The sequence below is a fragment of the Miniopterus natalensis genome, chromosome 12, assembly GCF_054644295.1.
Source record: "Miniopterus natalensis isolate mMinNat1 chromosome 12, mMinNat1.hap1, whole genome shotgun sequence".
Taxonomy (NCBI): domain Eukaryota; kingdom Metazoa; phylum Chordata; class Mammalia; order Chiroptera; family Miniopteridae; genus Miniopterus; species Miniopterus natalensis.
The window spans coordinates 53,861,413-53,875,309 of record NC_142092.1 but is presented as its reverse complement, the minus strand read 5'-3'; the positions used below and the strand labels follow the sequence as shown (position 1 = coordinate 53,875,309).

Here is a 13,897-nt window from a genome sequence, read left to right as displayed (position 1 = left end):
GGAGAACAGGACTGAAAAAATTCTAAGAGGATTTTCTCGGATATAGTAAGAAAATAAAAAAAATGAACAAATATGACCAAAAAGTAATTTGCAATACACAGTAATTTAAATATCCAAAAAGATGGATATTGAAGTCTAGAATTTATCTTACAGGGAATAAAGATTCATTTAGTCAGAATATAGTTTACTGGTTCCTTACATTAGTACAAGTGCCTTCGTGTCTAATGGTGTCATTTCTCACTGGTCCAATGTAGTTGCTGTACAGTAGGCAGTGAACTTGTGCTCTTGATCCAGAATGAAAAGTAGGCTGTGTCACCAAAGTTTAGATTCTGTAATGATATACTTCATAGCACCAATTCAGCTCTCTCTGGTTCAGTTAGCAAATGTGTGTCCAGTGTTAATCATGAGCAGACAGACAGTCCCTGTCCTGGGGCCTCTCCACTGAGGGTGGTATTAGGAAAACTTTATTATGTGTTCTTGAATACATCTTTTGATCTGTGTAAAAAGGAAATGAAGAGGAACAGTGAGTTCTTAGCTAACAGGAAAGAATTTTGACTTTCATAGTTATGTTTGCATGAGTATTTGGGGAATTGTTTCGAGCACTTTTAATTCTTTTTTTATTGTTGGCAGTGTATTCCTATAGTAACTTTAGATATAGTATTTGTCACACACACACACACACACACACACACACACACACACATTGTCATTTAACTTTTAGATGAATGAATTGAAATAGCTTTTCTTTAAAATAATGTCAACCCGTGATTTCCTTGTTTTAAATGGCATTGACCTTTGCTATAGTTGTATACTTCCCTTCATTGCAAAGTGAATAGAGTTTTGTATAATGTGCATCCAGGTCATACCATAGATGGGATGAAAATTAGTAGGTTGGTTGGGCAAGAAGAGATCATATACCTGAACAGGTCTTTGTAAAAATTTAAAGGTACTCTTTAAGAGCATGAAACTAAGGACAAAAATGTAAAAGAACTTGAAAAAAGGACAAGTCAAGGAGAGATGAAGGAAACCAAAATAGTGCTTTACATGCATTGCTTTACTTACTCTCCCAAGACCACCACAATGATGCTATTAAAATCTCCTGTTATAGTTAAGGATATTGAAACACAGAAGTTAATTGCCCAAGGTCACATAGCTCATTACTGGCCTTGTAAGCAGAGGGGCCATGGATGAGGGACTCCTAGCCCTGAAGTCGTTTCTGGCCATAGACAGGTTTAATCCATATAGAAACCACATAGAGTGTGTGTCTATGTGTTCTGCACAAAGCCAGAGGCCTGTCATTGGTCCAGTCCACTGACCAAAGGCTTTCAGTGAGAACTGAGTGGAGCAGTGTGGACTGAAGCTACAGCTTTTAGCTGGTGCAGACCCCCAGTCAGGATAGGCTTGGGAAGAAGCAGAGCTAGGGAAATAGGGCGTGGAGTCCCTGTGGCTGATTCTGCAGCACTGGCAGTGCTTGGGCTTCTTTCTGTTAATTGTGAAAGCCATCTCACAGCATGTTTCCCTCCAAACTTGATAGCTGCCTGCTCCTCTCTGGGGTTGGGGCTGTGGAGGGAGTCGTTGTATTTATTGTATTGTAATATTTTTAGCATTCTTTGACTTCATGCTACAAGTTTTCTGTTGTTTATAGAAACTCTGTGTAGAAAGGACTTGCTTTAAAGCACATCTCTGCATGTCAGTAAAAATCTCAATTTCACTAAATAATGCATGTTCTTTTTAATAGACAAAGGGAGCTTGCTTAGTGAGACAGAGCGAAATTGCTTTTCAGTTATCATTTACCAGGGAACTGGGAGTCGGGTGGCTGGCATTAAGAAGGTGATCTGGACTCAGAGTAAAAGAAGCATGTATCTTTAGGGTGTAAAAGAATCTCAGAGTATAAAAGGTAGAATTGATTGAAATGAAGACAAAACAGGATGAAAGGAGAAGTACCCTACTAATGACCAAAGGTAGATGTGGGTAATTAGAAGCTAGTTGAAATATGTCCAAAGGATTCAGTTTAGACCTAAGATTCCCGCCAAGTTTCCTGAATAAGGAGAATGGTCTACATGTTAAGTGCCTGTTTGCTTTGTGAATGAATGAGAGCACTTTCAGTGGATTTTGTGTCCATGAAGAAGGCAAGGGTATTGCTGGAAATCAGTGTGTGTGTGTTGTGGGGGCAGGTGGGGAAGCACTATTTTTGAGGAAAGATTAAAGGAATGGCCTGAGACTTTATGAGTCAAGGTCTTTGAATGTAAAACCTACTATTTCTGACCCCCGAGTGATGACAGTGGTTATTTCCTTGACGATTCCTTGACCCAAGGTAAGAGGGGTGAATGAACTTTTGGAAGATGTCCTTTTGGTCATAGTCTTTCTTTCAATTGGACTTAAGAAGCAACTAATTAAAGTGGCAACTAGAAGTGTTTATATTAGGAAAATGAGAAGACAAGTCACAGAATGGTAGACAGTATGTGCGTCATATATCTGATAAATGATGCATAGCCGGAATATGTAAAGAACTCTCAACTCAACAATAAGAAGACAGACAACCCAACTAAAAATGGGCAAAATACATGAATGACAATTTACTAAAGAGAACATAAGGATGGAAAAAATTTCCCAAACAGTTATTAGGGAAATGCAAATTAAAATTATGATGAAATATCACTGCATACCTATTAGAATGTGTAAAAAATATATATGCTGATGATACCAAGTGTTGATGAGGATGGGAAGCAACTTGGAATCTCATACATTTCTGGTAGGAGTGCAAAAGTGAGATAACCACTCTGGAAAACTGTTTGGCAGTTTCTAATAACCTTAAGTGTGCGTGTCTCATATTATCCAGTATGCTACTCGTGGATATTTACCCTAGAAAATAAAAACTGTTAGCACAGAAATCTGGGCATAAATATTTATAGCAACTCTATTCATAATTGCCCCAAAATAGAAACAACCCAAATGTCTTTCAACAGGTAAGTAGATAAACAAACTATTACGTCCATATAATGGAATACTACTCAGCAATAACAACTTGGATGAATCTCAGAGGCTTTATGCTAAGTGAGAGAAGCCAGACACCAGTGGCTCATATATTTCCATTTATATGACACTATGGAAAATGAAAAACTGTAGGGGTAAAAAAATATTAGCCTTTTCCAGGATTTATGAGTGGATGGAAAGGGTGGTTATAAAGAGATAGCACAATGGAGGTTTTAGGGTGATTGAAGTTTTATGTTCCGATTATGGTGATAGTTACATGAATGTATACATGTTTTAAAATTCATAGAACTGTATACTAAAATAGACAAAATCAATTTTACTGTATGATTATGTAGAAAATAAAAATTTAAAAATTGTATCTCACTAAAAAAAGGATATTTACATTGTAACAAAAAGACTTCGTATTATTGGGCTTTACATGAATTGGACCTGTTTCTTGGATGATCAGGCAGTCAATAAACGCTGCTTGGGTTTATTACTGACCATTCTCCCACCAGACTGACACACTTCTTTCAGCATTTTAATATGCAGTAGGTGAGTTTCCCTGACCTAGGAGCTAGGTTGCCTTTACAAGTTAACCCAGTCTCTGCTATAATGCATTCCAGATTGCTTTTATAGTTCATTAAAAAACCAGGTAGTTATGGAAGCTAAGCAAGCTCGAGTTTGAGCCTAGGCTTTGCTACGTGTTAATATATGACCTCAGGCTAAAATAAACTCTCTTAGTTTGACTGAGATAACTTTCTTTTCTTTAAAATGATAATGATTGTGGTGTTTGGATGAGGAACTATGTGAAGCTGCTGGTGCCGAAAGAGAAATAGATACAATAGGTTCTCCCTCACGCTTCTCTTTCTAAATTGTTTATTTCTTCACCCCCTCTCCTATTTTTTCTTCTTCTTCCCCTTCCCTATTTTCTTTCTTCCTTCTTCTCATTGGGCTCATGGCAAACTTTTATATTTATGCATTGGTGAACTTGGAGTTACCCTAGTAAAGAAATTATTTGTATATTTATAGGTAAAAGAGAAAAAGTAAAATGAAATGGGAAAACCAAACCATTCCGGTGGAATTTTTTTTAAAGGGACTTTCTGGTTACCCAAGGCTTGAGCTACTTTTTTTTGTGCTAATCTTAATAATGTATGTGGTCATCCTTCTGGGCAATGGCACCCTTATTTTAATTAGCATCTTGGACTCCAACCTTCACACCCCCATGTACTTCTTCCTGGGGAACCTCTCCTTCTTGGACATCTGCTACACTACCACCTCCATTCCCTCCACTCTGGTGAGCTTCCTCTCAGAAAGGAAGACCATCTCCTTCTCTGGCTGCGCGGCACAGATGTTCCTTGGCTTGGCCATGGGGACCACAGAGTGTGTGCTCCTGGGTGTGATGGCCTTTGACCGGTATGTAGCCATCTGTAACCCTCTGAGATATCCTGTCATCATGAGCAAGAAATCCTACGTGCCCATGGCAGCTGGGTCCTGGTTTGCAGGGTTTATCAACTCTGCCATTCAAACTACCCTTGTGGTACAGTTGACCTTTTGCCAGAACAATGTCATCAATCATTTCTCCTGTGAAATTCTGGCTGTCATGAAGATGGCCTGTGCTGACATCTCAGAAAATGAGTTCATCATGCTTGTGGCTACGACACTGTTCACACTGACGCCCCTGCTCTTGATTGTCATCTCGTACTCATCCATCATCTCCAGCATCCTCAAAATTCGCACTTCTGACGGCAGAAACAAAGCCTTCTCTACTTGCTCAGCCCATCTGACTGTGGTGATAATATTCTACGGGACCATTCTCTTCATGTACATGAAGCCCAAGTCAAAAGAGACACTAAATTCAGATGACTTGGATGCCACTGACAAACTCATATCCATGTTTTATGGGGTGATCACTCCCATGATGAATCCTTTAATCTATAGTCTCAGAAACAAAGATGTGAAGGGGGCAGTAAAACACCTACTTAGAAGAAACGTTTTTAACAAGTAAGTGGGGAAGGGACAGGTAATTTTTATAATCACAATGAGGAAATCAGTTAGGAAATCAGAGTCAAATAGATAGGTTCTTGCTGCTGTGTCAAATTTACCTCTCAATGCTCTCAGGCTCTAAAATAATTATTTTTGGGGCAGTGCACATTGAAAGTAAGTAAACTTCAGTGTTTTAGGCATGGAGTCAGTGAATGTTAGCTTGTTGTCGTTAATGACAAGCTTGATTGTGAGGGCAAGTGGAGGGAGAGTGTAACAGGGAGAGAAATTTCTAGACAAAAATGTTATCCTAGTGTTAAAACCTAAAAATTGTTTTTGATTCAATTATTTCCAAAACCAATTTCACACTTCCTTATTTTCTTTACAACAAAGAATAAAACCTGGTTTCAGACTTTTAGAACTCACTTACAATTAAGAATTTCCATTACTGTAATTACTGAAATAATTTATTTGGAGTCTATTCAAATATGTAATGTAATGGTGATTGTCTTCTGTCTAGGTAGCTGTAAACTATTAAACCTTTTGGTTCTAAAATACTGTTATTTTTATAACTTTTTGTTTATCTCTAACTAGGAAGCATTAAATTATTATTCTTTTCTACTTTCAATGTATCTGTGGTAGTCTTCTTTCCAAAGACCTTCTGATACATGGGATCTAACTGCTTTGGACTTGGAACCACATAACTGATTTTAAAGCTGTTTGAAAATTAAATGGAAATAATGCTTGAGTCAAATATTCACTGAAAAGAGCTACATCTTTTCCTCTGTCCCAGTGACTCTTTATCCATTAAGTATGTTGCTGATCCAAGAGGAATTTGTTATTAATCTACGTTTTTATTAGATCTACCTTTTAAATGGTTTATACATTTGATTTTTGTTGTTGTTGACAACATTACAGATGTCTCCCATTTAGCCTCCCCTTTGCCCCCCCCCCCGCCCTCATCACCCTCCCCCTCCCTTCCAACCTTCACCATAGTGTTGTCTGTTTCCATGGGCTATGCATATATGTTCTTTGGCTTCACCTCCTTTTATCCAGTCCCCCTCACTCTCCTCCTCTTACATCTGTCAGTCTGTTCCATGTATCCATGCACAACAGAATACGGCAGCCATAAAAAAGAAAATCTTACCTTTTGCGACAGCATAGGTGGATCTGGAGAGTATCATACTAAGTGAACTAAGCCAGTCAGAGAAAGACAAGTACCGTATGATTTCACTCATATGTGGAATCTAATGAACAAAAGAAACTAGCAAAGTGGAGACACACTCATGGATACAGAAAACATATTGACAGCTGTTGGGGGGGGGGGTTGGGGGCTGGGTGAGAACAGTGAAGGGATTAAGCAAAGAATAAAAAAGAAAGACTCATGGGCACAGACAAAGTATGGCAATTGCCAGAGGGAAGGGGGCTCAGGGGGAGGTAGAAGAGGGTGAAGGGGGGATAAATGGTGATGGAAAGAGCCCTGACTTAGGGTGGTAAACACACAATACAATATACAGATGATGTACTGTAGAATTGTATACCTGAAACGTGTATAATTTTATTAACCAATATCACCCCAATAAATTCAATAAAAAAAATTGAACAAGAGGCCCAAAACGGATTCCTAAAAAAATGGTCAATTAGATTATGTGAAAAGTAACACTGCAGTGCAGTGGTGAAGGGATCTTTTCCATAAATCATGTTGAATCAAATAGTATTCATATAGTAAAAAGTAAATTTTGACCTTTGCCTCATACTATACACAAAAAATAATTCCAGATAGATTGTATTTGTCAATATCAAAGGTAAAAATGTAAGGCTTCCAGAAAGAAAGGTAGGGGGCTTGTACTAATCAGGATGTTCAATGGATAAAAATAGGATAGAAAAATGAATAAAATTATGATCCTTTTAAGAATTGTAAAGGCCCAAGTGAATTAATGCTGGATGGATAATGTATCTATTGTTACATGAGTGTTGTATCACTACAATGATGCCACATAATAATAAAAATTTTAGTGGCATACCAAAATAAACATTAAATTCTATGAGATCATAGTTTATCTGGGCTGGAGCCAGGTGACCTTTACTAGAGTATCTTTGCATCTCAGATCAGCTCTGTGTCGGCATGTTTTGGGACTCACTAATTTGCTGAGGACTGACTGACAGCTGACTCACCTAGGGTGACCTCAACTGTGGTGACTGGGGCAGTCCAGCTGTGCTTACTGTGCGTTTCACCCTCCAGCTGGCTAACTTGGACATACGCTCACGACAGTAGCGAAGGTGGGAGAGGGAGGGCTAACCGAATTGTGCAAGTGTTTATGCGACTCTGCTCGAGTTATATTTGCTAATGCCCCAGTGACTAAATCAGGTCATGTGCCTAGGGCCAAAACCAGACTAGGGGGGCCTAGGAAGGAGTGAATAACTGGGGTGATTAATGCAATTAATGTACCATGACTGTATAAGATCACCTAGCTAATCAGTAGTTGAGCTGAGGTGCAATCCATAACTCTGTTTTTTTTTTTAAAAAAGTATTGATTTTAGAGAAGGAGGAAGGGAGAGAGAGAGGGAGAAACATCCATGTGAGAGGGATACATCGATCAGTTGCCTCCTGTCTGCACACCGATAGGGGGTAGAACCCGCAACCTAGGTGTGTGCCCTGACCAGGAATAGAACCCACAACCTTGCAGTGCACAGTAGGCCATTCCAACCTACTGAGCCACACGGGCTAGCCCTCAATCCATAACTTTTACTTTAAGCCCATTCTAATGCACTACACCATCAGGTATTATACAATCTTTATAAAAAATTGCAAACATTGTACTAGGAACTTTAGTCTTTTTAAGGGGCGTTGGATAGTAATAAATTATCCCTTTGATTAATGCCCTGTCTTCACTCTGCAGCCATTTAAAAGCTCAGTAAGGATGTTTTATCTTCTATTACTCAGATAACTGAGATATTTGGAAAGATTTCTGAAAATAAATGGGTCACGTTACAAGCTCAGAAGCTCTGTAGGAAGGCATTTCTACAGTTCTATTAATTGCAATGTTTTCTGTATAATTCAGAGGCAATCTACAGTACAAATGGAATAAGCAAATAGTGTCCTCCAGTTCTGCTTACTCAAATGCTGCTCAAGAATCAGGTCTTTTACTGGGCCAAATGACTTAAAATAATTAAAAAGAATTGCCTAGTATTTTGGGTCCTGAATTAGTTAATGTAACTTGGAGAATCACACCCTTGAGAACTGGAAAGTTTCTTAACTTTATTTTTCAGAATCACAACATTAAATTGTTAAGGGAGTTGGAAAGTCCCTAAGAGCAATAAGAGAGTTTAGTAGAACTAAGGTTCCAGGGGTAACCCTTTGGAAGTTTTTTGGGGCAGATCCTAGGTGGTGGTTTTGGCAGAACAAATCTTCATGTCATGACATCTCTTAAGATATTTTAAATTTTTTAATTTATAGGAACTATGCATGTTGAAACTTTGTGAATCAGGTAAGATTTGGGTTGAATTTTTGCAAACTAAGAACATCCATATTGTTTTTCACTGCAGTCTTCTGAATAAAAATACCCTAGTACAGCCAGCCAACTTGAGTATAGTTTTTGTTGAGTATTTTCATAATTTAAAAATTCAGAATCTTTTACTCTTTTGAGCACTGTGCCAGGTTCAGAAGAAAAACTGTGCTGAAGATAACTAAGTCTGACTATTGAAACGTACATTAACCAAAAGGAAGGCGCTCATCACAAGTGCCAAGGTAAATGGGCGCAGACATTGCCCATCTCTCTGTATTTTCAGATTTACAAAACTTATTGATGCGCCTCAGCTAGGCCAGGAAACCAGAACAGAGATGTTTACTTTAAAAAGAAGAACTAATTGGTAGGAAAATATTGAGTTGAAGAAATGGATCATAAATATACGGGGTGGGACAAAAGTAGGTTTACAGTTGTAAGTACATGAAACAGAGTTTATTATTATTGATTAATTGTTGTATTATTTCCATATGAACAACTGTAAGCCTATTTTTGCCCTTCGCTGTAGTGTAGAATTTTTAGCATTATTATGCTCTAGTTTTTCTCATTTACCTTAAACATTTCCTTAAACATTGAACTCCTCCAAGCATATGTCAACTTTAAACTGAGAGGGTTGGATTATAAGTTCTCTGAGTTGATTCTGGCTCTGACATTTGAAAGAGGGGAGTGTGTAGGAAAACATTTAATTATTTTAGTACTGTAGTCAGAAATCAATTTTAGAGAAAGAGAAAATAACTAAAATAACTTGAGAAAGGTGAGGCTGTAAGATACAGGTAAGGGAGTGGGTGGGGACTTGATATGCATGAGAAAAGACTTCTGGAAGGGAGAACCAGAGACTGGTGGAGAGAGTGAAAGGAGAGGGGAGACAGGAGCCTGAGGTAGAGCAAGAAGACTGGATTCTGGCTGGGGAAAGACCAATAGAGAAACCCTCAGTGGAAGGAAGGGTGTGTGCTGCCCAAAATGGACTTTAGAGACCAGAAATTTCACCTTCCTGGTGAATCAGTAAAGTGTTCATATTCACCATTGGATTGGGGGGTGAAATTTTGATGGATTATGAAGAGGTGCAGAGTTATTTCATCAGAACTGGTGTGGGCCAGCACTGGAGCAGCATACAGGCAATTGCGGTTCTGGAAAGCAGGGAGACCATGAACTTTTTGTGATTGCTGGAAAATTTGAAGACACCATGGAATTGGGGTGGCAGAGAGAGAATTTAAAAGAAGTTCATCTAGATCTCTGGTATCTGCACACGGGATGGATGATCATCCTTCTTGTATAGATTAGAAAACCAGGTTTCAAAGAGGTCGAGTGATTTGCCTAATTTTGCATACCAAAAAGTAGCTCAGTTGGATTTAGAGCCCAAATCCCACACTCTGAGGACAGTGCTGTAATTGCCTGCAGACAGTGATTGGAAAACATTTCCACCTCTTCTGGGAGTACAAGTGGTCATTGTTTTTACCCCTCACTGTACATCAGATATTTAAAGATAAGAGCTCATCATCGTTGTTTCTTAAGGCAACTAGTTGCTGCTGTGTTGTTTTTTTCTAATGTTGCAGATCATTAATTGCAAATGTAAATGACAAGCTGAGAAGTCTTCAGGCTTTTCTGTTGACACAGGACTATAGTGAAAATGTACTTATTTTAACATGTATTAAAAACTTACCATGTTCAAGGCAGCATTGTGTTATTAAAAATCTTAAATGTGAGTAGTTACTTTGCTAGTATTGCGGGAAAGGATGAAGTATCCTTGCCACAACAGCATACAGTTTTAGTGATTGGATAAAATATTCAAGAGCGACAAGATTGGAGCTGAGAAGGAAGGACACTCGAGGTGAATGAACTGTAAATTAAAGCCACAGAAATATAAAATGGCATGGTCAGTGTGAGGGACCACAAGCAGGTGGTTGTTTCAGACCAGAGTATGGAGGTGGAGTATCGGGAGATGAGGCTGGAGAAGTAGGCCACGATGAGAAAGTGAGGCTTGTGTATTTGTGATTGATTTCATTTGGACTCCATCTTGTAGGGCAGTCGTTCTTAAACATGTTGCTGTATGTGATGAATTGTGAGATACGTTGCAATTAATTTGATTTGCATTATAAAATACTTTCTTTGAAAATGATTTCCTTTCTAAGAAAGGATAGGTTCAAGATTATTTCATATTCAGAAATGCCTTCTTGAAAGCAGAAATCAGTAGTATTATAGCGAGTGGACTCTTGTCTGTTTTCTATTTCTATTCTTCACTGTGCAGCATATCCACCTGTTATATTACACAATTTGCAGCTTTATGAAGTGGAACCAAATATTTTCTTGTTGCAGCTTTTATAAAACAAAAATTCTTTGTCCAGAAATCTCCCCTGGTCCTTAACTTGAGGAGGTCCAGTACATTTTTTTTTTTTTTATTAAACCAGTTCTCGAACTGTCTCACTGAGCAGTGCCCCCAACACAGTGTTAGGATTCTTCATGACTGCCTAGTACCCTGGGGCATACTTATATCATTTTATTGTAACTGTTTATTTACTTGACTGTGTTTTATATTTTATTGTGAGTTGCCTGGGAGTAGCTTTAGATCTTCAGTGACTTATAGTGTACTCAGTAAATGTTGACTGAATGAATGAATAATTAAATAGGTATTGCCAGGATAATGATTCTTTTAAAGTACCCCTAACAAAAACCCCTTAAGAGAGTTTAAAATTTTAAGTATATACAATGTATACTTTTATTCACTATGACAGATGAGCAAGAAGGAATAAAGTGATCAAGACAAACTTAGTCATTTCAAATTTTATTTTTCTGGGACTTAATACGCCAAAGCTGAAATCACCACATTCGTGCTGTGCTTGCCGATGTCCCTGGTCACCTTGTTGGGTAATATTATTCTGATCTTCACCACCATCCTGGATTCCCGCCTACACCCCCCCATGTACTCTGTCCTCAGCAACCTCTCCTCTCTGGACCCCTGGTACACTTCTGCCTTCACTCCAATGCTGGCAAACTTTGTCTCTGGAGAATGCCATCTCCTTCTCAGGATATGCCACTCAAACGTACTTCTCTCTTACCATGGGCTCCACTGAGTGTGCACTCCTGTCTGTGATGGCCTATGACTGATATGTGGCCATGCACAACCCCCTGAGATACCCCATCGCCATGAACAAGAGGCTGTGCATGCAGATTGCAGCTGGCTGCTGGGCCACAGGCTGCCTCACCTCCCAGGTGGAAACTGTGTCCGTGCTGCATCACTCTCTCTGTGGACAGAACATCATTGGTCATTTCGCCTATGAGATCCTGGCTGTCCTGAAAGTGGTTTGTGTGGACACTTCCAAAGTGCAGTGTATCCTTGTGGTGATCGGCATGCTTCTTCCTGTGCCGACGCTTCTCACTTGTATCTCTTATGTGTTCATTCTCTCTGACATCCTAAGAATCACCTCAGCAGAGGGTCAAAGCAAAGCCTTTTCAACATGTGTGGCCCACCTGGCTGCGGCGGTTTTGTTCTATGGGACAGTTCTCTCCATGTGCTGGAAGCCCTCGGCTGTAGGTTCACAAGAAATAGATAAATTTATGACTTTGGAATATGCTGGATTAACCGCCATGTTGAATCCTATCATTTATAGTCTATGAAACAAAGAGGTGAAAGCGGCTGTGAAAAAATTGCTAATTAGGAACCCTCTTTGTGCTCTTTTAATCCATCGTAGCATATAATACCGATAAACGTTAAGGAACGTTTAGTGGTCAGTCTACACCAGAACTTTGAGACAATGGAAGAAGGCACTCATTTTAAATGAGGTGTGTGATTTTCTAAGTCTCTCCCTTGACCAACCACTGAGATTCTAAGATAATATAGATATCTTTTAAATAAACATATCTGAAATCTTATACAAGTAGATCCCTTGGTGAAACTTTTCCATTTTTTTTCTGGGTTCTAGAGTGTAAATATAACTATAAAATAAATATTAAAGGTTAGTGTATTGAGCATTCAAAATTTTATATGTGTGATATACAAATATAATAACGCTACTAGGTTTTAAAAGCAAATTTATGATTAGCCTCTATTTTAGGCTGAATTGTTTCCCTCCAAAATTCTCATGTTGAAGCTCTAACCTCCCAGTACCACAGGAGGTGTCTGTATTTGGAGATACGGTCTTTAAAGGGGTGATTAAGTTAAAATGAGGCTGTCAGTGTGGGCCTTCCTACAGACTGAGTTGTGTCATTATAAGAAGTAATTTAGACACACATAGATATGCTCACACACAGAGGACTGGATGTGGTGCGAAGGTGCCTATCTACAAGTGAAGGAGAGGCTGCAGAAGAAATCGAACCTGTCAACACCTTTCTTGGATTTCTAGCCTCCAGACCTATGAGAAAATAAATTTCTGTTGTTTAAGCCACCCAATCTCTGGTATTTTGTTAATGACAGTTAGCAAACTAATACCACCTCTTTTTCATCAGAGCTAAGCTTAGTGGAAATAATTTCGTGTTCTATAAATGTGTGGCTGTGTTTTACATGTATAGATATGTTTGCATGCAGACAGATGTATGTGATGTGAATTTCTATGTACAAATATAAAAGGTATGTACAAATGTATCCTGAAGAGAAGCGGGGTGGAGGAGTGCCAGTCAGGAAAAAAATACCAAAGTTTACTGTATGTTGTTGGTCTCAGAGTTGCTGATATTATTTTGTAAATTCCAAGAAGCTATAGGGTATTTCAGCGAAACTCCTAGCACGCTTTAAAAAATTTTTTTTAAATTTTTTATTGTGCTTTTTCCTGACACCTGGTTTGTTAAATCCATGGGTCTAAATGAACCCATTAGTACTTGGAAAGAAAAGACATGTATCTATATTATAGAATCTACAATAACCTCAACCCACTAAATTGGTGTAAACTATTGAAATATACGAATATACCTTATTATATAAACCACAGTGTACAAGGAATTAAAAACATGTATATTCAGCAGCTTTTATAGTGTTTGTAGATCCCCTCTGGGCCAGATGACTAAATGTGGGGTTAATGTGAAAAACTTACTTGCTCTTTACCGTGGAGTTGTCACCAGTCAATAGGATTGTTGTGATGGTTTAGATTCTGGTTGAGGGCTGCCCATTGGTGTAGAAGAAAGGGATGGAAGATGTCCTGGGATTAACTTTAGGGCATGTGAGAAAATCATACCAAAGATTTATCTAGTCTGTTTAAAGAGTGACAACTTCAAGACAGGTAGATAGATTGGGGTCAATGGACTGACCAACCGTTATCCAATGATAATCCTTGGAAGCAATGACCTATGGTCATTGAAAGAGTAATGAAGGGTGAGAGAGTGGAGATAACAGAAAGGAGAGTGGCAGGAAATGTAAGCAACAGCTAACACAGTGATGTGACTTAAAGCTTAGTAATTCCAACTAGTCATATTCACTCATGCTACCCTCAGAG

The 13,897-nt window shown here is 38.7% G+C and overlaps 2 protein-coding genes across 2 annotated transcripts; both read left to right on the top strand.

The window, feature by feature from the left end:
* Nucleotides 1–4,003: 4,003 nt before the first annotated feature.
* Nucleotides 4,004–4,981, top strand: LOC107546601 (olfactory receptor 13C9). Its single transcript, XM_016225030.2, has one exon. The coding sequence runs from the start codon at nt 4,025–4,027 to the stop codon at nt 4,979–4,981; it is 957 nt and encodes a 318-aa protein (XP_016080516.1). The 5' UTR covers nt 4,004–4,024.
* A 6,339-nt stretch (nt 4,982–11,320) lies between these two features.
* On the top strand, nt 11,321–12,173 carry OR13F1 (olfactory receptor family 13 subfamily F member 1). Its single transcript, XM_087822553.1, is given in 2 exon segments — nt 11,321–11,463; nt 11,465–12,173. Coding segments are annotated over 2 exon segments (852 nt in total).
* Nucleotides 12,174–13,897: the final 1,724 nt, after the last annotated feature.